Below are 25,066 nucleotides of genomic sequence, written 5' to 3'. Positions count from 1 at the left end.
AGAGTATGACTGCATTAAATACAGGGTTATGTGCTGAATACCTCAAAAACAAAGTTAAGGAGCATTCAGAATATTAAAAAATAATTGAATCTGTTTTTTTCCTTTTTGTAACTTCAGAATCCCCCTGTATGCTCAATAGCTCTTATCCCTGATGTTTAGAGCATTCGGCATATAACAGCAAACAGTAAAGTTGAAAGTTTGTGCAGTCCACCACAACATTTCCCATCCTTACCAAACAAGTGTTGATGTAAGCACGTGCACTGAAAAACATATTGAAAATTCTTGTAGATAGCATATTAAATAGTGAGAAAATATAACCCTGTGGTACAAAAGTGCTGTTGTGGGTGACGTGATCAGAAACAAGGTTAGCCTCAGACTTCTTGAAATAAATGTTATTTACCTTTTTTTCTTTCTGCTCCTAAATTCTTGACCTGTTATAACATGTTTACAGAGCTGAGATCTTCAAGAGCTTTATCATAGTTTCTGGAGAAAAAAAAGTGAAATGTTGGCAGTGAAAGAATAAGAACTAGTGCTGTGCAATGCTGAGTTTAAAAGGTTTAATTGTTAAGCTGTGTCAAGTGGAGTGATTTATTTTTGGTTTTGTGGCTTATGTCCAACCTGCATTTTAGAGTGGGGGGAAATGTAAATGTGCAAAAGCTCACTTCCATATCAAACCTTTTACTGACTATCTTGGTTTGCTAAAGATGAATACTTTTGCTTTTGCTGCATCAAGTCTTTTAATAGTAAAGTCTTAAGGTTGTTTGCTCTCTTATGGTAAAACCATGTTTTCAGCTGCTGGAATTCTTTTGTAAAATGGTGTGAGGTTTTTTGTTTGTCTCAGTTTTTATTAGAAATAAAGTGCTAGCTTATCAGGTCATTTACTACAAACTTTACATCTTCACCTACCGTAATATTTCTTTCACACCAGGAAGCATTAATAATATAAATGTACATCTCCAGGAACAGAGATGATTACTTAGACAAGTTAGATGTCTGCAAGTCACCAGATTCTGATGTAATATCTTAGAATATTCAAGGACCTGACTGAGGAGATATCTGAGACATTAGCAATTCTCTTTGAAAAGTCATGGAAGATTGGAGAGATTCCAGAGGACTGGAAAAGGGCAAATATAGTGCCCATCTATAAAAAGGGGAATAAGGACAACCCGAGAATTAGACTAGTCAGCTTAATTTCAGTACCCACAAAAATGGAGCAAATAATTAAGCAATCAGTTTGTGAACACCTAGAAGATAAGGTGATAAGTAACAGTCAGCATGGATTTGTCAAGAACAAATTGTGTAAAACCAACATAATATCTTTCCTTGACAGGGTAACAAGCTTTGTTGATAGTGGGGAAGTGGTAGATGAGGTATATCTTGACTTTAGCAAGGCTTTTGATACTGTCTCACATGACTTCTCATAAACAAACTAGGTAAATGCAACCCAGATGGAGCTACTACAAGGTGGGTGCATAACTAGTTGGAAAACCATTCCGAGGAGAGTAGTTATCAGTGGTTCATAATCAAGCTGGAGGGGCATATCTAGTGGGGTTCTGCAGGGATCAGTTCTGAATCCGGGTCTGTTCAATATCTTCATCAATGATTTAGAAAATAGCACAGAAAGTACACGTACAAAGTTTGCGGACGATACCAACCTGGGTGGGGTTGCAAGTGCTTTGGAGGATAGGATTAATACTCAAAATAATCTGAGCAAACTGGAGTAATGGTCTGAAGTAAACAAGATGAAATTTAACAAGGACAAAGTACTCTTTAAGAAGGAACAATCAGTTGCACACCTACAAAATGGGAAATGACTGACTAGGAAAGAGTACTGTGGAAAGGGATCTGGGGCTCACAGTGGATCATAAGCTACATATGAGTCAACAGTGTAACACTCTTGCAAAACAAAAACAAAAAACATCGTTCTGGGATGTATTAACAGGAGTATTGTAAGCAGGACACAAGAAGTAATTCTTCTGTACTGATTAGGCCTCAAGTGGAGTATTATGTTCAGTTCTGGGCGCCACATTTCAGGAAAGATGAGGACAAATTGGAGAAAGTCCAGATAAGAGCAGCAAAAATTATTAAAGGCATAGAAAACATGATCTGTGAGGGAAGATGGAAAAAAATGGGTTTGTTTAGTCTGGAGAGGAGAAGACTGAGAAGGGGACATAACAGTTTTCAAGTACATAAAAGGTTGTTACAAGGAGGAGGGAGAAAAATTGTTCTCCTTAACCTGCGAGGAATGGACAAGAAGCAATAGGCTTAAATTGCAGCAAGAGCAGTTTAGGTTGGACATTAGGAAAAACTTCCTAACTGTCAGGATGGTTAAGCACTGGAATAAATTGCCTAGGGAGGTTGTGGAATCTGTCATTAGAGATTTTCAAGAGCAGGTTAGACAAAAACCTGACAGGGATGGTCTAGATAATATTTAGTCCAGCCCTGAGTGCTAGGGATTAGACCAGATGACTTCATGAGGTCCCTTCTGGTCCTATGATTCTATGATTGTTTGTTTTACTATTGAAGATTTTAGTTTAATTTTTTCCCTGGGCCTATGCACTTAATTTTTTTTGCATAATAGAGAAACTCTGGCTCTCATATTTTTTTTAAGAAAATCTTGCATGTTCAGACCAGGAAACAACTCTTTCTTTGGCCTATGGGTCCTGTGTCTACCAAAAGGTTAGAGAGAACGACAGCCTTGAGTTTATAGAATGGAATTGAGTGAGGAAATAGCGATTTTAATCATGGTACTGCTGTGGTCTTCTTGTGCAAGTTACTTAACCCTTCTATTTCTCCCTCTGCTTAAAAAAAAAAAATAGGTAGGGGAATTACTTCTTTTGCTCACATGAGGCAAGACAATAACAGTTCTAAAAAAGAACTAGGTAAGTTCATGGAGGATAGGTCCATCAATGGCTATTAGCCAGGGTGGGTAGGGATGGTGTCCCTAGCCTCTGTTTGCCAGAAGCTGGGAATGGGTGACAGGGAATGGATCACTTGATAATTAGCTGTTCTGTTCATTCCTTCTGGGGCACCTGGCATTGGCCATTGTTGGAAGACAGGATATTGGGCTAGATGGACCTTTGGTCTGGCCCAATATGTCTGTATTTACATTCTTATGAGCGCTGTGGGACAACTCTGGGAAATTCCTTGTATTACGGTGGTGGGGAATTCTCTCCTTTGCAATCCTAGCTTTAGTAGATGATGGACTCTCACCCGATCCTCAGTTTTCTGTTTAATTTCTGAGCTAGGTGGTATTATTAACCAAACTGTGGCCATTCTTTTAGGAAAGGATGGCAAGATAGAAAGATATCTGTCCACTACAAAGTCAAAAATGTTTGGGTGAAGAGTGGAATACTGGGAGAGAAACTTTTAACATTTCCCTGTAAAAGATGTACACTTTTAATAAAGTACTGCTTTGTTGTTGCACTCTTAAGAAGTCAATTGATGAGAATAATATACCATCTTAAATGCTACTGTTTTTGTTTAGCAGGAAATCTTTCCTGCATTACTTAAATAGAATTTCAAATTTTTTGGTGTTCAGTTTCTAGGAGACAAAGATGAACGGAGTTTGACTTGGCAAGGATTTGGCTGAATTTGTTGCCTCCTAGCTAAGAATGGGAAACAGAAGGCTGAAGAGATGGCTTTGTGTTGCTCTTTCACTATTTCAGGGAGGCTATATTGAAGCCCAGGCAGATCTACAGTGTGATCCCCACAACTGTACTGGTCTTTCGCTAACAAGTTGTAACCCTCTGAGACTATAGGGTTTCAACATGCAGTGGCAAGAGGCCCATCAAAATTAGTTTCCTGGATACCTTGTTTAATCTAATAAATTGCTGCCTATTATGTTGATTTGATTTCTTAGCAGGTAGTAATGTGCAATGTAATATATCTGTTTCTTAAACATTAATATTTTGGAGGTTTCTCTTACAGGAGCGGCAGAAACAACTGGAAAGTCTTGGCATATCTCTTCAGTCTTCTGGAATCAAAGTTGGGGATAACAAGTGCTTCCTCGTTAATTTGAATGCAGATCCTGCTCTCAATGAACTTCTGGTCTACTACTTAAAGGTGAAATAACACTTTGTTTCAGCATTTTAGGTGGATCATTTAACCCTGTGAAAATGCATATAGGTAGAGAGTACCTTATGAGAAACAGACTATAGAGACGTTGTTTAGTGTCCAGTGGTTAGCAAAAATGGCACAACTACAGCTTTTTTTAAATTGCAGATCATCTTTACTGTTACAGAGAACCAGAAAGCAGTGTAAATGTGTCTTAGTAGCATTTTGTATCTTTAGAAATTTTCCCTTTTGCAAGCAGTTATCTGGCCTTTACAGCTGTCTTTGTGTAGCTTTACTCAGAAAAGTGGTTATGCAAAAATGGGGGCATTTTACTAAATCCGTTTGCTTTTCCATGTATGTTCACAGTTATATCTACTGACTTCGAAAATGCGTTCTGTTACCACTGCAGAATCAATATGGCTCTGGGGAGAGAGCTGGGTTCTGCTGCCATGCAACTTGCGATTGTAGAACTCTGTATTATTGGTGATGGGTGCAAAAGAATAATCCAGCTTAAGTCTTGGATTCTGAGCTAGTTTGTGAATTGAGCAGGTTTGGTCTGGAGGCAGAGTGACAAAACTGCAGCATAGATTCCATTTAATAGATAGATAGATTCCACTGAAGTGGAATACAGTAATTTGTCTTGAGGCAGCCACATGATTAGCATTTGGGCTAGAAGTGGTTTTGTGCTGCCTCTCTTAGGAGATGTATCTTATCTTCTTTTTACATCAGTCGTATATCACAAAGCAAACCGCTACCCAAAGAATTAAAACAAAAGAAAAAAACCCTTATTCATCACTGCCCCTTATAACCCTTAATAAACAACAAAAGAGCTGATTCAGGATTTTTGGAGAGGAGTTAAAGCATTTCCAGGCATCTTGTATGTAGGAGTCTGGATTCTGATTCATACTGCTAAGTCAGCCTCAACTCTGACAGCTATTGAGACTGTGGTGATTTCTTTGTTGCCTAATGTGAATACATAACAAGAACACATTAGTGACAAAGCACATTCAGAAGGATGACCTCAGACCATGTGCAAAATGCACTCATTGTTATGTGGTGTAGGATAGGGAAACTAGTAAAAATAATACTCAATGTTCTTGCAATTCCCTTTCAGATAGAACCAGAACTATCTATCTTAGAGTTTTATTTTGCTTCTCATTACTGTTACAGTCACTAAAAATCAAATTTAGAAGCATGTAATGCTCGACTTCTCCCATTTTGGGGTAAAAATCTCGGCCTGGGCTAGGGTTTGTGTTTGGGTTGTTTTTTAGATTTTTTTTGTTTTTTTTTAATTTCGGATTGATGTGTTTCAGACTTTCTTTTTGGGTAATTTCAGATTTCTGAGTAGAATGGGGTTTCTGTTTTATGTCATTCTTGTGGAGAAAAGGCTTTTTCAAAGAGAAGTTTTTGCAGAATTTCCTGAAAATAGTTAGAATTTGGATCCACCAAAACTCAGAGCCAACTCCCTTTAGTCAGACTAGCAATCATCTTCGACCTCTTTTGTGTTGAGCCATTTGAGCTCTGCAAGAGCACTGTAGCACTGTCTGGAGCAGGGGTTCTCAAACTGGGGGTCGAGACCCCTCAGTAGGTCATTAGGTTATTATATGAGAGGGTCACGAGCTGTCAGCCTCCACCCCAAACCCTGCTTTCCTCCAGCATTTATAATGGTGTTAAATATATAAAAAAGTGTTTTTAATTTATAAGGGGGATTGCACTCAGAGTCTTGCTATGTGAACGGGGTCACCAGTACAAAAGTTTAAGAATCACTAGTGTAGAGCTCCCTTTGGTTGATGGAGAGCTCTATTCTAGGGTATAAAGAGAAGTTGTGCCCAATTGTTCTGGGTATTACACATGTAGACTTGCAGCATACTATAAGTGGTCTGTATGCCACCATTATCTGTTCTTAACTAATAGTCCCTTGTTAGCCTCTTACCATTGCTACTGTCACTTCTTTACCTTGAAGGTACGTCTGCCTGCTGCCAAAAGAAGCTTGCAGTGTAGAGTACACACCCGTGTAGGTGCCCTAGCAGGGATATAGGTGACATTGTAGCTGATGAGGCATGGCTTAGGCAAGTAAAGAAACATCTGAAGGGTGGAGGTAAGTAAGTAGGGGAAGACTCTGGTAGCGGGGCAGGGCTCTCCCAGCTTCCTGTTGCTGGAGCGTTTCCCTGCCGCAGAAAAAAACTCTGGCAGGGGAGGCAGCAAGGAAAGGCTGAGCCATTCCTGTCTGCCTCTCCACTGCCAGAGCCTTTCCGAGGCAACTGTAGCTACACACTGAAGTGTGGATGCAGCTTGCTTTCCACTGCGGCATGTAGCTACACGCTGCTGCTGGTGTGTGGTGTAGTGTAGATGTAGCTCCGCATAGTACTTCTCAGTCGCTAAAGGATTCCAGAGTGTGGGCCTTGTTCACTCTTTGACATGAAGGTCTAGTTCAATCTAAAATTTGTTGTTATTAATGTCACTTATAAATCAGTTCAATTCCATTTCTCTGTTTCTAGTTATGTCTCCTTCCCCTTTTTTAAAAACTACTAAGTAGCTTTCAAAACTTCAATAATGAAGGAAGTGGGCATGTCCAAAAGGTAAGATGTAAGATTATGAGGTGTGCATGCACTATAGAGTAATCAGAGGGAAATTTCTGCTACCTGTGGCTAACATCTGAATTTGATTCTTCCACAGGAACACACATTAATAGGGTCAGATGACTCCCAAGATATCCAGTTATGTGGAATGGGAATTCTTCCTGAACACTGTATTATAGAAATAACATCAGAAGGACAGGTTATGCTAACTCCTCAGAAAAATACTAGGTAATGTTATAAAATATTGTAAAGTCAGTTCCATAACTTTAATTTTAGTAAATATATTAGAGTGAATGATGCATGAAGATGGTTTCTAAATAAGCTTTTTCACTTAATCTCAAGATAGAATGCTACTTGGCTTCTGTTTAGATTTTAATTAGCTTGCTGTGTTCCCCATGAACAGCTCTGTCAGTGCACCACATTCCTAATATATAGTATCCTTGCTCTTCCAGTTCTGGGTCTTTTTGGATTAGATTTCAAACAGAATATCTGGGATATGTGTGTCTTTTTTCTTAATGATGATACAGAAGTAAATTATAGTTTCAGCAAATGTGCTAACTTATTTGCACTTGTCTAAATTTAGCTGTGAATGTCAAGATTTAAACTAATCTTCTGTAAACACTGTTCATATGTGAAATTTTATTGAAGCACTTGCTACGTTGTCCGATTAAGTAACGCTGTTTGGAAAGTAAATGCTATGTTCTAACGAACCACAAAATGCCATGCACTTTTGGGGTCTCTAACAAAAGCTTGATGTTCCATATAATTTGGTGATGAAGATGTAATGGGCATGAAATTCCTGTACTTTCTCAAGGTTCAGTATGTGCAGGCCTAGGAGCATGTACTATTTTAGAAATCAGCAGTATAAAAGTACAGTTTTTGCCAGTATGAACCATAACACTGGAGTTGATGATGTCTCCAGTAAACCATACATATAGCCAAGATCTTCAACATTTTCTTTACGTGGTGTACCTTTATTCTCCCTGTATTTCTAAACAATGTAAAAATAGCTGTGTTTGCTTCCAATAGGCTATATTCAAAGCCGTACACTTTTTTAGGCCCAATAGATTTGTTTTCAATAATGCTCTTCAAATACAGTCTGTGTGAAAAAATACTAAATATTATGAAGCTTAAATGAGAGTTTAAATCAGTTCAGGGATTGATGAAACAGTGCCAGGTTACAGGAAACATGCTTGCATATTAATTTGTAATCCTCAAACCTGCTTTCCTCCTCTAAACTAAATGAGAGAATGAAACAAACTCTTCTCTCCCCACAAAAAATAAAACCTATCTGGATGTATTTGTATTAGCTTTTCTTTTTCTTCTCACAGAACATTTGTAAATGGTTCTGCTGTTGTGGGTCCTACACAGCTACACCATGGAGACAGAATACTGTGGGGAAACAACCACTTCTTCAGGTATAAAAGGTCTTAATTCAGTTATGAGCTTCAGCCAGTTTTGCTTTAGCTTCAAGCACAAAGAATAATTATGGGCCTCTACCCAAGCTCTCAAGATGCAGATGGACCATCTGCTGCCCGTACTATGGGTCTGTAGAGGCAATGCTGGCTAGAGGATGTTTCTGAATGACCAGTGTCATAGCCACTGTGCACAGTCTTGGCTTGGTTGTAATGTGCTGAGGATGATTTTAATTTATGTATTTCCAGGAGGATGTGGACCATACTGCTGTCATTAGCACCTTTGTCACCTCCAGATTAGATTACTACAGTGCACTGTATTTGGGGCTACAGTTCACATTTTTCTTAAAGCTGAGGTTGGTGTGGAATTCTGAAGCATCCTTGGCAAACAGTATGTCCCGTGAGCATATGACGTTGATCTGCAGTGTCTGCATCTTGGTTTCTAGATGGAGTTTAAAGTGATTGACTTGACTTGTCATTTTCTAAGTGACATGGGACATACCTACCCAAAAGAGCACCATGCTCCATAGCATATTTCTGCAGTTCTGGTCATTGGAGACCCTCAGAATGGAATTCCCTCTGTTTAAAAAAAGAAAAATGATGATTGCTGGCAGGTGTTCTCTGGGAAGGGCCTTTCATCTTTGTAACTCGCTCTCCACCCTGGGTCTGAAATGGCCCAACTCTTTTGACCTGTAGGGCATGCTGTAAAACCTAATTATTCTCCTTCCCTTTCGGAAAGAGGGAGGCTTGTGAAAGGGGAAGAAGAGGAAGATAACTTCAGTGTCACCAGTTTGCTGGTTAATGAAATTGTAAATTATATCTGTATTTTTAAATGCTGTCAGAGGTGCCTAGGGCCATAGATAATCAGTGAATTATCAGATGAACACAGGCTCCCAATTTGACACTGTGGCCAAAAGAGCTAATGTGATCCCGGATACATGAACAAGGAAATCTTGAGCAGGACTAGAGAGATTATATTGTTTCTATATATGGCACTGGTGAAACTGCTGCTGGAATACTGTGTCCACTTCTGGTGCCCACACTTCAAGAAGGGTGTTGATAAATTGGAGAGAGTTCAGAGAAGAACCATGAGAATAATTAAAGGATTAGAAAAACATGCCTTATATAGTTATAAACTCATGGAGTCGGTGTACTTAGCTAAGAAAGACAAGGTTAAGGAGTGACTTGATTACAGTATATAAGTATTTGCATAGGGAACAAATATTTAATAATAGGCTCAGAGAAAGGTGTAACATGGATTTTTTTAAAGTGTATGCTCTTGGAATCATTTGGGGTAAATTCTCTGGCCTGTGTTATACAGGAAGTCAGTCTAGATGATCCCAATGGTCACTTCTGGCTTTAGAATCTATGAATAGATAAGTGTCCATCTGTTATAAATGCCTGTGTCTGAAGAAGAGGAGAGAAAGGCAGTTACGCTTCCAGTGTGATGTAGTGATCCCGGTTAGGGTGCTTTGAAACCTTTATTTTAACTCTACTGAGGAAGGTACCACCTTGAGCCACACAATATTTTAAAAGGAAAATCTATGGATTGTGGGGACTTGCCTTCATTTTAAGAATCCTGTAAAAGAAACAGTTTTATTACTGAGCAGGGGATAAAAATTGTTTGTTTGTTAGACATTGCCTTTCTCCCCCCTCTTTTTTTAAAGATTGAATTTACCAAAAAAGAAAAAGAAAATAGAGCATGAGGATGAAGAGCAAGACAATTCTATGGGGTGCAGCAACAGTGTCGAGCAGCTAGATATAGATGGAGACAGTTCCAGTGAAGTGTCCAGTGAAATGAACTTCAGCTATGAATATGCCCAAATGGAAGTTATCATGAAGGCACTCAGTGGCAATGGTAAGAGGCAGCAGATATATTAAGAATACAAGCAGGGAATAGGATTGCATCCTGAGTACCTTGTAACGCAGGAATCATTTTCCTTTATAGCTTTCTACTGAAACACTTTCTTCTGTTAGTCACTTTGCTCTTGAAGGGGAAAAAAACTACAAAACTTGTTAGGATTCATAGTTTCTGTTCAGGCGAGACCCAGAACTAGAACATTGGGGATATCATGGTCTAACATTGAGATATTTGAGCAGAGCTGAGTACTGTCTGATCCTGCAACTGACTTTGAAGTCAAGTTTTTTGGTTTCAGTAGCCTTATATAGCTGCCGAAGGTGTCCCACTTTGCAAAGGTGAGAGGAATTGATTCAACCTGACCGTGTCCATCTCTAACTTCCATTAGATCACCTACCTATTCCTCTCTGATTTCTAATGCTAAACCATAGAACAAAACGCTTGGTTTATTATACTCTGACAAAATATAATAGTCCATCTCTTCTAGTTATTTTTCACCTTTAGAGTATACTTTGTCCATTGAGCTGAGAGCCTTACAAAGGCAGAGAACTGGCAGTATCCCTGTTTTGTTGATGAGGACTGAGCCATAGAAAAGTGATAACTTGTTCAAGATCATGTGATAAATTCACGGCAGAGCCAGGAATACAATCCAGGTCCCCTTAGTCCCAAACTCTGTGCCCTGTTCACTGGATCACTGCTTCCCTCTAATAGTTCTGCACACAATGAGAGTCCAAACACTTCACTACTAGCTTCTTTATTTTCAACACCTGTTTAGATCCGATGCAGTCAATCTTGCAGAGCGTGGAACAGCAGTACGAAGAGGAGAAGCAATCCGCACTGGAGCGGCAGAGATTAATGTATGAGCACGAACTAGAGCAGCTGCGAAGGCGGCTGTCTCCAGAGAAACAACACTTCCGCAGCATGGACAAGTTTTCTCACTCGCCCAGTGCTCAGCAGCGCATACGCCAGTGGGCAGAAGAGAGGTGGGTGATGAGAACCTACAGCATTTCTCAAGCAGTGGTGGTCAGGCTTGAGGTCCTCTAATGCCAGTGAAGTCTCTTATAGATTTAAGATACATTTGACTACAACACACGTCCTTGGCTCCCCAGAAGGGCCCTGCAGAGAAGCGGCAATGTTGTGGGGATACCATCAGCCAAGACGAAATGTCAGTGTAAGGATTATCAGATCACGCAGTTTGTTCCAATAAGTCCTCGAAAATAAAGGTGGAAAAGAACTATTTTGTCACCTTATCTAGTTATGTAGGAATGCTACCTGCAGTGTATTCTCAAATGGCTCATTCATTTTAATTTTAAGTAAAGAGTAGGAGATGTGGGAAGTTTATGGACTCTTCTATAAACTATAGCACAGGGTTGCCAATCTTATTGACCTTTCAAGCCGCACAGGATAATCTTCAGAAATTTGAGTTCTGGGTCATGCCGGCTGGGGCTCAGGGCTTCAACTCTGCAGCAGGGTGGTGGGGCTAGAGGCTTCTGTCCCGTGGGGGAGGGGAATATTGGGGCTTCTGCTCTGCCGGAGGTGCCTACCTGGGCTTGGGGCTTTGCAGCTGAAGCCCCAAGCCCTGACAGGCACTTCCTGGGGGGTTGAAATCTCGAGCTCTCGCAGAATCCCTGAGCTCCTCCTCCACAGTCTGGTAGGTGGAAATTGGGGGAAGCATGGGGAACTCTATGAGCTTCACTTTAACTGTAACAGAGCCCTGTGCAGCTTGCGAGCCATGGTTTGACCATCCCTGCTATAGCAACAGTTATCCCAAGATCGTCCACCCTGGAAGCAACTCCTTTCAGAGGCTGCAAACCTACCCTTACAGCCACTGCATTTATTCCACTCATGTTCAAATATCTGACCTGAGCAGTCCTAGGGTAGAGAGCGGAATAGCACTAGATGAAGGGAGGATTGTCCCACAGTCCCTGCAAGAGTTGGTCGCTGGCTCTAGTAATTCATTTTAGGTCTATGAGGGGGATCCTCCTGCCCCTTCCTAGAAAATTAGAGTGATGGTGCTCAGGACTTCTGCCTCCTGTCATAACAGAATCACTGACAGTGTTTCTGACAGTAACAGCAGCCTTATGGTGAAAGTGGTGCTTTGCTTAAAGCAGAGAGTGAGGTGGAAGACACTGAATATAGTAGTAATTAAAACACACACACAGGCACAACCCAAAAAAACCAATAATTCACTGTTAACTTAAACTGCCAAAGAAACATTTTTTGCAGAAATAAGTATTGTAATGAAGGATGAGCATTTCATCTCTAGGTCACAGGTTCAAATCCACACCAGATCAGTTGTGACCATCTCATAATATTTTGGTGGCTTGTGTAGAAGGACTTCGATGTCAGCATATATCCGTGTGAAGAGTTTTCTGTATCACAGTAGGCACTAATTGTTGCAATCTTCTCAGAGAACAAATGTTGACTGGATCATGGAGACTGAATTATCCTTTCATCTTAATGCAATTCTTCCACCTCTGGGTGGGAAAGGTGTGGAATAGCTCACACAGATGCTGCCTGTTCTATGGATTCAGAAAGAGGCCTTTGGATCTCTAGACTTGGCAGCCTGGCAACTTTTGTATTCACTAAATTCATATAAATTTCAAATATCTTTTTTTTCAAAAAGACCAAGTTAGTGTTTAACTAATCTTTCTATTTTAAAATCAGCTTCTTTGGATATTGATTCCTATGAATACACTACTTACATGGTAGTGATCAGCCCCATGGTCCTTTGTGTTCTGCTGCAAATCTAGTTAAAAGTTTCCTCACTAAAATAACTTAATGGTTGTCCTCTTTTTTCTCCCCCCTTTAAAAGAGAAGAAATGTTGAACCACAGCCTGAGGAAGCTGAGAGAGCAAATTGTTAAAGCTAATTTGTATGTGAGAGAAGCCAGTTTCATCTCAGAGGAATTGGACAAGAGCACGGAGTATAAGGTCACTCTGCAGATCCCAGCTTCAAGCCTTAATGCTAATAGAAAGGTGAGGCAGCAGCTCACTGAGCTTAACCATTGTTCAATAAAGGGTTGCCTCCTGGAGTACTTCACACTGTGATCCAGTGGCTCTAATGATCCAGATAATTTGCCAACATGTTCACACTTATGAATAGTGATTTTGGAAGAGCATGTGGCATGTTTATTGTATCTGATAACATGAAAGTATGGAAATATGCCAGTTTATGGAAATATGATGTGGTGCAAATTTAACATCAGTTTCTACAGCAATGTTGCCAGAGTTTAAAAACACCAAAGATCAATTCTTAAAAACAATTAAACATGCTCTTAAGTTTGCTTGCTAAACATGGTCATTTGACCCAACTTCCCTACTTAGTGGAAAAGGAGAGCTAACAACTAACTGTGCTAATAATTGATTGGTCCTGCTTTGAGCAGGGGGTTGGACTAGATGACCTCCCTTCCAACCCTGATATTCTATGATTCTATGATCAGGAAGGTTGAGGTGTTTAATGCGCATTTTGCTTCAGTTTACACTAAAAAGGTTGATGGTGACCAGATACTCAACCCAAGTAATATTAACAACAAAGAGGGAAAGAACATAAACCAAAATAGGGAAAGAACAGGTTAAAGAATATTTAGATAAGCTAGGTGTAGTCAAGTTGGCAATGCCTGGTGAAATTTATTCTAGAGTACTTAAGGAACTAGCTGAAGCAATCTCAGAACTGTTAGCAGTGATCTTCAAGAATGGATGGAACAGTGAGGTCCCAAAGGACTGGAGAAGGGCAAATGTAATATCTATCTATGAAAAGTGGAACAAAGAGGACCCTGGGGAATTATCAACCTAACTTTGATACCTGGACCTTAACAAATCATTAAAGAGTTTGTAAGCACCTAAAGGATAATAGTGTTATAAGGAATAGCTAACGTGGATTTGTCAAGAACAAATCATGCCAAATCAATCTAATTTCCTTCTTTGACATTATTTGCCCAGTGGATAGTGGGGAAGCAACAGATTTGATATATCTTGATTTGAGTAAGGCTTTTGACACAGTCCCACATGAAAGTCTCATAAGCAAACTCAGGAAATGTGTTCTAGATGAAGTTCTAGATGAAGGGACCACAGCTGTCTGAAAAACTGTGCTCAGACTATTTATCAATGGTGTGTTGTCAAACTGGGAGAGTTTATCTAGTGAGGTCTTACAGGAGCCATTCCTATGTCCAGTACTAGTCAATATTTTCATCAATAGCTTGGATAATGTAAAAAGTATGCTTATAAACTTCGGAAGCTGGGAGAGTTTACAAACACTTTTGGAGAACAGGATTAGAATTGAACATGACGGTCACAAATTGAAGAATTGGTCTGAAACGATGAAATTCAATAAAGACAAGTGCAAAGTTTTCACTTAAGAAGGAAGAATCAAATGTACATCTACAAAATGGGGAATAACTGGCTGTGTGATAAGGATTGGGGGATTATAGTGGGTCACAGATTGAATATGAGTCAACAGTGTGGTGCAGTTGCAAAAAACGCTAATATTATTCTGAGTTGTATTAGCAGGAGTGTTGTATGTAAGACCCAGCAGGCAAATTGTCCTACTCTGCTTGACACTGGTAAGGCTCAGCTGGAGTGCTGTGTCCAGTTCGAGTGCTACACTTTAGCAAAGATATGGACAAATTGGAGAGAGAGTCCAAAGGAGAGCAACAAAATGATAAAAGGTTTAGAAGACCTATGAGGAAAGGTTAAAAAAAAACAACTATCGTGTTTAGTCTTGAGAAAAGAAGATTGTGGGAGGAGGTGGACCTGATGAGTCTTCAGATATGTTAAGGGCAGCTATAAAGAGAACTATAATCAGTTTTCCATGTCCCCTGAAGGTAGGACAAAAAGTAATTGGCTTAATCTGCAACAAGGGAGATATAGGTTAGATATTACAAAAAACTTACAAACCATAAGGGTAGTTAAGTTCTGGAATAGGCTTCCAAGTGAGGTTGTGGAATCCCTGTCATTGGAGGTTTTTAAGAACAGGTTAGAACAGTGGTTCTGAAACGTATTTGATCACGCCCCGCTTCTTTGTGTCTGTAGTAATTTACTCTCTCCCTCCCACCACACAAGTACATATACATTAAAAAAAAAATCAACATGCAACTCTCGCTGCCTATTAAAAACAGTAAGGCAGGCATTGATTCAAACAAGCCATTGATCCATTGTAATAAGAGCAAAAACAAAACTGTGATTGTAGTCAGTGCTTACAATTAAATGTGCACACCATGTTGTAGCAAAGGGATTAACGTACAGATGGCAACGACTTTGTATAATGCTGTGAAAGTTTAACAGATCCATCAAAATGCACAGGGCCATCTAGAGTCAAATGTATAGCACCATCTGAGGATCTGATATGTCTGGAGGAATCAGCTTTGCTAGCAATTCATTGCTGTGGGTAAAATGTGCACAGTACGTTTTTTTGTTTGTCCCCCCCCCCCACAAAAGCTTCTCTCTCATTACACATTCACTCTCTCTCACACACCCAGGGTCCTCTCCTCATTTTGAAAACCTCTGGGTTAAAACACCCATTAGGGATGGTGTAGGTTGGCTTGGTCCTGCCTCAGGACAGATGGCAGGACTTAAGGACTTCTCAAGGGACCTTTCAGCCCTACATTTTTATGATTCTGTGTTAAACATTTTATTGTAATTTTGCCTTAATAAAAAGTTATAAGGAAATAAATAAAAGCAAGGAAATGATTAAGCTACTGCATGTGTTTGGACACTGTAGGTAGAAATAATCTTACTTTGAATTTACAGCCTCTTTCATTTGAGGCTCTTTATGAAATGCTTAAATATTCACCTTGAAACACTTTTTTGTAAAAGAAGGGATCTATGAAATCTCTGCCATTGTTACTGGGATAAAATGTGACCGTTTTATAGGACATGGCCATGCTATGTTGACAGTTGGACTTGGATTCTACTGTTCCAAATTTGTCTGCTTAAACGAAAGGGTTTTTTTAATCAAAAAGTTACTTTCTGTTTAACTGTGTGCCAGTTGTCATGACATGGATTCCTTACTCAGCCCGCCTTCTCTAATGGTTTTGTTTCTGCAGCGAGGTGCAGTTCTCAGTGAGCCTGCTATTCAGGTGAGAAGGAAAGGGAAAGGTAAACAGATCTGGTCACTGGAGAAATTGGAAAACCGGCTGATAGATATGAGGGATCTTTATCAAGAGTGGCAGGAGTGCGAGGAGGATGATCCAGTAAGTAAAAATGGGGGAGAGAGACCAGTAATGTGGTGATAAAATTAAGTGCCTGTTATGTTTTTTAAAAAATAGGATGGGAAAATATTGGGTGAGTGGAGGGTTGGCAAAAAGTTGCCAGTTATTTTGAAACCTTGTTTATTTCTAGTATTGAACAGAGACTCTGTTCTTTAATATTTCATTAACCTGCTGTATCTTATCACTTTCATATTTCTTTCCACTTGTGGTTTGACAGTGGATGCTAGAAGGAATAGGATTACGAGGAGAGAAACTAAGTCGAGAGAACAAGGGTTGTGCTCCTGGTCAACTTTTGAATGGTGTGAATTTAAAATGGTTAATATAACCTGGCTGAAGATAGGCCCCAAATTTATCTTACTGTAAGCCTTGGTCTACACTACAAAATTACTTTGGTATAACTACATTGCGCAAAGGTGTGACTAATCCACCCCCCTGAACGAGATAGTTCAACCAACCCTATGCACCAGTATAGAAGCACTATGTTGGTGGGCACATAGCTACTGCTTTTCGTGGAGGTGGAATTATTAAATCTATGGGAGAGCTCTCTCCCTTAGAGTGTCGTCACCAGAAGTAGTACAGCAGCACAGCTACAGATTTGTACTGTAAACTTGCCCTGACAGTTACCATGGTTGTTCGGACCACTCTGATCAATTTTCATTTCTTGCCTATGTCAGACACTCTGGAAGAAGAAAACAAAAACCTGTAAAACCTCACCAGTTCATCGGTGCTATGAAAATGACATTCTATTATAAACGTAGTTTTTACATTATTTTGAATTTGATTCGAGTTAACTAGGTCTTACTTCAAGCGAGCTGATCCATTCTATGATGAACAAGAAAACCATAGTCTCATCGGAGTGGCCAATGTTTTTCTTGAGTCCCTGTTTTATGATGTGAAGCTGCAATATGCTGTCCCTATCATCAATCAGAAGGGAGAGGTTTGTCATTCCTATACATCATACTTTTTAGCTGTTTAATGGAAGTCATTAGGGCTTTTCAGTATTGTACGAAAGGTGTTCCCCAGCCACTGGCACAGGCTACTAATGATATTTCAGGATTGAGTAGCTAGTCCTTTACCTCTCCCTCTGGTATCTTAGTGATGCACCTGTGTATTACTTGGGCAGCTATAAACCCCAGTCTCATAATAATGATGGATATGAAGTCGTGTAAGCTCCAGTTCCAGGTAGAGCAGTCATAAATGAATGGGAGGCAATTGGGTACAGCCAAAGTAATGCCTTGCTAATGGTAATGCTCAGAGGTCCCAACTGGGATTGAGGCTCCGCTGTGGTAGGTTCTGTACAAGCTCATAGGAAGGCTGTCCTTTCCCCAAAGAGCTTATGGTCTAAAACAAGATAAGTGAATGGGACAAAACAATAGAAGGGAAGCTGAGGAGGGAGGAAGAGGTCCCATGATGACAGATTAGGTATGCTTATAACATAGTGCACTAGCATAGATACCTGAAAAGGTTAGAAACCATTGTCTGGTGGCACCTGATAATCTTTCCCACCCACCCTTTTTCATTAGGTGTCAGGCCGTCTTCATGTCGAAGTGGTGCGAGTGAGTGGAGCGATTGGGGAGAGAATCGTAGGAGGTGATGATAGCACAGACTGTTCAAGAGAGAACGACATACAGGAGAACAAACTAGTTTGCATGGTGAGTTCTAGATGCATTCAATAAAAGCTATTGTCACATCCTCAATATTGAGCCAACTTCTTCCTTTCTGTTACTACCCAAGTGTAAAAAACATGATTAAATGTTTGTGGTGCATTAGCTTCCATGTTGATGATAAATTACACTGTATATCCTTTTGTTTACCACCTATGTTCAGTTATACTATCATTATCCTACCTTGTGAATTGATCAGTTTATGAAAGAATCTTGGTGTTTCAAGATTTAAAGAAAACAAATAGCTATGAATGCTCAGTGATGTGTGCAGTCTAGTACTCTGGTTGTATTTTTCATGAGCTTGCTTAATGCCCTGGAGTTCGTAATTGGCCCTGAAATATCTCTGTCTTGTCTCCTCTCAAAGAATTTCATTTTCTGAATGGTGGAAATAATGCAGGAAGACTGATCGTTGGTCCAATAATGGCATTTTTCTGGTCCCTATGGCATTTATTAAAAATCAAAACAAAAAAACTAAGATTAACCCTCAAACATTTTTATCTGCCTTATTTGGGGCCCTAATAAAACCAAATGTGTAGTCTTATTCTTGTATTCAACTAAAAAAAAAGATTTTGAGTCAAATAACCCTGGTGTCTCGCGTATATATATGAATATATGAAAGGTGGGGAAGGCGGGGGGACCTGTTCTCTTGTGCGTGGTTGAGGTGGGACAGGAGGGAAAGCATGGTGGATGCCAGAAGAAGGAGCTAAGTATGCAGCAGCTCTAAATGGTGTCTGTGTGCAAATGGAAGGCACTGGTGGCCACTAGCATGTCATGATACATGCAAATTACATGATCCAGAAATTAGGAAGCTACAATTATCTAGAAAATCTTAATTCAGTTGAACTTAGTTCTACTAGTAAAAAGGGAAACTTACTTTGCAAAATGTTACAACCTGATTAAAATAATGGATTGTACATTTAGAACAGAATATGAATTTGAAGTTAAGGTTCCACTGGGCCTTGGTAAAACATGCAAAACACTTCAAGAGAGGTGGCAGTTTTTCAGAGAGACATTACTAAGGGCACAAGAGCAAACTCTCCCACTGCATAGGAAAAAAAGAAAGTATGGCAAGAGACCACCCTGGCTTAACCAGGAGATCTTCAATGATCTGAAACTAAAAAAGGAACCCTACAAAGAGTAGAAACTAGGTCAAATTACAAAGAATGAATATAAACAAATAACATAAGTTTGTAGGGACAAAATTAGAAAGTCTAAGGCAAAAAATGAGACTAAATTAGTTAGAGACATAAAAGGTAACAAGAAAACATTCTATAAATACATTAGAAGCAAGAGGTCCCGGGGTGCACAGGGGCTTTGCCCCGTGCTGCTTTTTTCTACTGGCGCCTCTGATAGGAGCCTTGTCTTGTAACAGGCTTAATCAAAAGTGATGCAAGCTACAAAAGTGAGATCTTGGAAGAGTGTTGCCGTTTTCATAATGTAATAAAAATACTGTAATTATGATAATAAATAATGTATAATAAGCATGTCATACAAACAAATTTTATATTTCCAAGATCACTGCTTTTATAATTTATGCTGAGGTAAGGGAGAAAATCCCTGGAAATATTCATTTTTAGGACAGGGTTCACAAGACTTGACATTTTAGTGAAAGGGATTTGTGGGTGGTTAAAGTTTAGGAACCACTGGCCTAGATAATACTTAGTCCTGCCTTGAGTGCAGGGGAGTGGACTAGATGACCTCTCGAGGTCCCTTCCAGTCCTATGAGTATATGAGTTCTTGGGTGGGCATGGCTTTTCATTTTATGCTGTTCCTAGCATCCTAGAAGCAGTTGTGCTGGAACAATTTGTATTGTAGGGGGGCTGAGAGCCATTGAACCAAACTGTAAACCATGTATATAATGGAAACCATTTCAAGCCGGGGGTGTGGCAGCACCTCCAGCACCAGGGGCGGCTCCAGGCACCAGCTAAAGAAGCAGGTGCTTGGGGCGGCCAATATCAAGGGGCGGAACTCCAGCCGCTATTGGGGTGGCACTTGCAGTGGGTCCCTCAGTCCTTCTTGGAGCAAAGGACCTGCTGCCGAATTGCTGCGGAAGAGTGGAGCGGCACGATCGCGTTGCTGCAGCTTTTTTTTTTTTCCGCTTGGGGCAGCAGAAAACCTGGAGCCGGCCCTGTCCAGCACCCCCGGTTCTAGCACCTATACCTACAGATAGGATACGAATTACTTTAGCAGGATGTTTGTAGAACAAAGGAAGTTTTCAGATAACCCATAGCATTCTTTTTTACTCCCAAAAGTCAGTTGTTCAATGACACCTAGTGGTGACTTCCAGCTGGTTCAGCCAAAGCATTTTATCTGCAAATTTTTCTAGGCAGACAAGTCTTCTTTTGTCAAGACTTTTGTGTCAAAGTAACTGTTTAATAATTTTTAGCTTCCCAGTTGAGCAAGAAGATGTTCTTTTAACAAACTGGCTTTCTTTTGTGTTATGCTTGACTGTTTCAATTAAAATTGTTTACTGATTTAAAACATGCTTTTCTCTGCTTTTTCCTTCCTCTAGATTAAAATACTTCAGGCTACCGGTTTGCCTCAGCATCTTTCTAACTTTGTGTTCTGCAAATACACTTTCTGGGATCAACTGGAGCCAGTTACGGTTGCCCCTGAGGTGGACCCCTCTTTATCCCCCATCAGCAAGGAGCCACAGTGCATGGTTGTCTTCGATCACTGCAATGTAATTTTTGTTTTATTTATGATTGCTGTTGCAGACAGGCAAAGCGAGATAGTTAAATTAGTCTGCCACTGGCCTAGTCAGTTTCTTTACTAAACTTTGTATTATTACACTAGAACCTCCCAGTTACGAATACCTCAGAAATGGAGGTTGTTTGTAATTCTGAAATGTTCGTAATTCTAAACAAAACATTAGGGTTGTTCTTTCAGAAGGTTAACAGCTGAATATTGACTTTAATACAGCTTTGAATCTTTATTATGGAGAAGAAAAATGCTGCTTTTTACCATCTTAATTTAAGTGAAACGAGCACAAAAAGTTTCTTTACCTTATCAGATTTTTTTTTAAACTTTCCGTTTATTTTTTTAGTACTTTACATTTAACACAGTACTGGACTGTATTTGCTTTTTTCTCTCTCTGCTGCTGCCTGATTGCGTACGTCTGGTTCCAAATGAGGTGTGTGACAGATCGGTTAGTTCGTAACTCTGAGATTATACTGTATAGTCATTTATAGTAACTTAATACAGTCACTGAATTTGTAGTCTTTCACTTGCAAGCTGTTTTTATAAACACTGTTTACCAAAAACATCGCATAGAACGATAAAATGAACTAATAATAAAGGAAAATAGAAGAGACTGTGTGAGAGATGTGCAAGAGATCAGAGTACATGATTATGATGGTCCCTTTTGGCCTTAGGCTTTCGTGGGTGAATACCCACTTTGTCAGACCCTGCAAGGCCAGCCAGCAACCTTGGACCCTTGCCATGCGGGGACGGCCGGCAACCCTGATCCCGCTGCACAGGCCTTGGTGGCCTTTAGCGCACAGCTGGGCTGCAGCTGTGTGCTAATTGGGCCACATACAATCCGCGGGTTGAAAACCGCTGGGCAAGTCAGATAATTGCTCTGCCTGACTTCTGCTTCTGAAAAATAGGGGTAATAATGCTTCCTTTCTCACACCTTCTTTGTCTTATTAATTTAGATTTTAAGCTCTTGGGATCAGGGACTGTTTTTATTACATGTACGTGTAGCATCTAGTACAATAGGCGCCAACCTCTTCTGTAGGTTCTAGGTAACTCCTTAGGTGCTACTGTAATACAAATAGTTTGACCAGGGAAAGCACTAGAGAACTGCCAAATATTCATTTTTACCATATGCAGAAACTGAATGTAATTTGCAGGTAGAAGTAGGTACAAAAATCAGGATACATCAGCCTAGTGCTTCTGAGTGGAGAACCTTAAATGCCAGTGTCAGAAGCCTTTGATTTATGCAAAAAAGCAGTCAATGAAATAATAGACTTTGATGAATGGGACTATGTAGCTTGTCTGATCTAGAGTTCAATTTATAGAGTGTATCAAACTAGTTAAATAGTCAAACTGGGAAAGAGCCCTCGTGTACTAAGTGCTTTGCCATAAATATCTCCATTGATGAACTCCTTTGTGAGAAGAGAGTAGCATGCAGAGTGAAAGCAAAAAGTCACCTCCAAAACTGTGTGAGAATGAGGGGTTATTAATTTAAAAGGAATGTATGGGCCCAAATTGTTAAAGGTATTAACATGACCCTGTAACTGTCCAACAGTAAACAGTTTTAAACAAGTTTTGGGGATTGGTATTCAGAGACCTCAGCTTACTTAATACCTTGACAAACGCATAATTAAAAATCCTTTTAACCTCTTATTTAAGGTACAGTGTGGGGGGGAAAAAGGGGAAATGGTTAAAGCATTTGAAATGTTAAGTATTAAATAAGGCTTTCATCTTAACATCTCTTGTTCACTGTCCCTTTAGTTGGAGAGAGTTCTCAAATAACCCCCATCATGTTTGATAAGTCTCTTAGTTGGTAACTGTCCTTTTCAGGGAAAAGAGAAGTTCGTTGAGATGTCATTGCTGTTAAAATCAATCCTGTTTCCTGTAAGATGCAACAAGATAGCAGGCATACACAAGGAGAAAGAAAAGAACAGCAAAGATAGAAAATGCAACTTCTTACTCGCTTGCAACCTCTCTGCTGGAAGAACATAGGCACAGCACACGATCTTATCAGCCACTCTGAGACCTGGCAATCTTATATCAGCTCTGGGCTATTTAGGGCATTGCATTTAGCTGCCCTTCTGGTAACAGGCTTATGGCAAAGTAGGCAGTCTTGGCTGGCTCAGACAGACTCTTATTACACAGAAGAAAAAAAGAGAGAGAGGAAATAGAAGTAATAAGGTAGAGAAGAAAAAGAATGCATTTGTGGGGGGAGAGGAAGGAGACAAAATCTCATGTCCCATGTGGTGGTTGGGGTGTAGCTGGACCTGGTGGGTATGGCAGTGTCATCTGGGGCCCTCTCTCTGACCCAAACTGGTCAAGGTATCTTTCAGGATTAGGATGATGAAGGCACAGTGGTGTCACTCTGAACCCCAGAGTCCCAGGAAAGAGAGTGGGCAGCAGTTATGATGATGAAGCTTGCTCCTTCCCCTTCTCTTCTCTTCCAGCTAGCCAGCATTACAATCGCTAGCTTTTCCATTCAGCCTCTTTCTGAGGACCCTAAAGGGACTGGTAGGCAGAACAGCCTATTCCCTCATTCTCATTGTTCACCAGTTGGTCTGTTGACTTCTGGTTGCACACTTTTCTTGCTTACAAGTCAGGACCTGAGCACGGTCCTTGATTTATATCAGGAGGCCTTTTTGTTTGTTTCTGTTGCCCTTATGTTGCCATGTTTCTGTTGCCCTTATGCACCTTTTCCCATCAGCATTTATTGTTGAAGGTTATTGTGATATTTTGTGAACTTTCACTGACTTCTCACAATTGAGCTCACAATTAGGGTAAATGTGTAGGTCCAAATATCCCAATAGTTAACACCTTATTCTTTTTAATGTTTCACTAGTTTTGTCATTTCCACATAGGAGTTTTCTGTAAATATTTCTGAAGACTTCATGGAGCATCTTTACGAAGGGGCTTTGGCAATTGAAGTGTACGGGCACGAGCAAAGTGATCCTCGCAAAAACTCAGCTGTGTGGGATTTGGGAATAATTCAAGCCAAAACGCGAAGCCTTCGTGACAGGTAACTGCAGGCAGCAAACTCCTCCCACACAGTTTAAAATCCAGCCTCCCAGGCACAGTATGTTTTTCTGGATTCTACAGTGGGTTAGAGACCAGCAGTCAAATGCTAGGTTAAGTAAAAATGAATCTGATGTTTAGGTTTTTGTAATCCTCTGTGCTCATTGCCAAACCACCACACAGGTTGGTAATGTAGGTAAAAATTATTGATAAATGCTCATTCATATTGTTTATAGTTTTGATTAAAAGAAAGAAAATCTGAAGAATAAGACTGGATGATACCATATTATTTAGGCAACACCATAAATGTGTGTATGGTACTTTGCAAAGAAACAAACAATAGTGAAGCTGATTTAACTGTAACTTTGAAATCAATAGACAGGAGAATTTCTTTGGTTACGTGCCGATGTATTGGAGATCAGTCCATGCCATGAAGCGTTTACAATCTAAGGACCTGCTCCCGCTTTCACTGGAGAAAAATTGTGGTTTTGCCATTGACTTTAGTGGCAACAGAATAGGACTGTAAGTTAAGACATGACATGGGACAGTAACAAACACTGGGAAAAATAAGGAGAAGGGAGACTGGACAAGGACATTACAAAATTTCCTACTTCCAAAATTCAAGCTGATGGGATGAGCCCTTTTGCACGTTGCCCTGTTCTTGATTTTTTAATGGGTCAATTAACAGTCTTTGTAACCTGGCCCATTTAGTTTTGATGTTCTTGATGGACAGGAGACCATCCTTCCTGTCTAGGTTCACAGATTCAGAGCAAATGTTTTTTAGTTACAAAGCAAAAACTTAAATATTATCTTATAGCATGTGATTAAGAAATTATAGGTGAGATTAAAGTATGCTGCAATTTCCAAGCATTTCATTGCATTAAGTTGAGAACCACTGGTTTAGATTTTATTACCACTGTGGGCCATATATGCTGCTCTCTGTGTGTTATGTGGGCTGCATCCACACTATATATACTATCTGTGTGGCTCTCAGGATGTCACCTGGGCCGCAGCTGTGTGCTGATTGGGCCTCAAGTGAGCCACGAGTTGAGAACCATTGGTCTAAACACATTGTTATAAATCCAGTGCCCATCTTTACTAACACACAGGTGAAACAAAATGGTTTCCAGCAATGAATTTGTCAGTGCTGGGCTGAGGTCTAGAGCTGTGGCAAGAGCTGGCACCTGGTCGGCCAGTGTCTCACATGGGTCTTGCAGAATAAGTTTGTTCTTTTCAGTTTAGGGTTTTCAAAGAAGGGAGGACTAATTTTATAGGCTTTGTGGAAGAAGTGCATTTTAGGAGTAAAACTTGAAGGAAGAGAGGATGATAGTGATGGAGAAAGTCAGGAGAGGGGCCACATGAAACCAGAATAACCTTAATTCGGTAATGCTGGTTCAACTGCACTGAAGTCAGTGGGATTGGATGGGTATAACAGAGAACAGAATTTGACCTTGATGTTTAATTGGCACTCGTTTGATATCAAACCAGTATGAAGAGGTCTTGTATCTACAAAAGTTTTAGGCCAAAGTGTCATCGTTAGTTGTTAGCTCAGAAGTAGCAATGGGTAACTAAAAATC

General features: G+C 40.0%; 1 protein-coding gene across 1 annotated transcript in view; it reads left to right on the top strand.

The window, feature by feature from the left end:
• Positions 1-25,066, top strand: part of KIF13B (kinesin family member 13B) — a 227,320-nt gene that overhangs the window by 122,916 nt on the left and 79,338 nt on the right. Inside the window, exons 13-23 of the mRNA XM_030555191.1 lie at positions 3,931-4,065; positions 6,733-6,863; positions 7,967-8,053; positions 9,718-9,908; positions 10,684-10,891; positions 12,724-12,886; positions 15,952-16,098; positions 16,904-17,053; positions 17,640-17,768; positions 20,293-20,463; positions 23,336-23,493. Of these exons, the coding sequence (XP_030411051.1) occupies positions 3,931-4,065; positions 6,733-6,863; positions 7,967-8,053; positions 9,718-9,908; positions 10,684-10,891; positions 12,724-12,886; positions 15,952-16,098; positions 16,904-17,053; positions 17,640-17,768; positions 20,293-20,463; positions 23,336-23,493 (1,670 nt within the window). The remainder of the gene's footprint in view (positions 1-3,930; positions 4,066-6,732; positions 6,864-7,966; positions 8,054-9,717; positions 9,909-10,683; positions 10,892-12,723; positions 12,887-15,951; positions 16,099-16,903; positions 17,054-17,639; positions 17,769-20,292; positions 20,464-23,335; positions 23,494-25,066) is intronic.

The sequence above is a fragment of the Gopherus evgoodei genome, chromosome 3, assembly GCF_007399415.2.
Source record: "Gopherus evgoodei ecotype Sinaloan lineage chromosome 3, rGopEvg1_v1.p, whole genome shotgun sequence".
Lineage (NCBI taxonomy): Eukaryota > Metazoa > Chordata > Testudines > Testudinidae > Gopherus > Gopherus evgoodei.
This window is presented reverse-complemented; position numbering and strand designations above follow the sequence as displayed.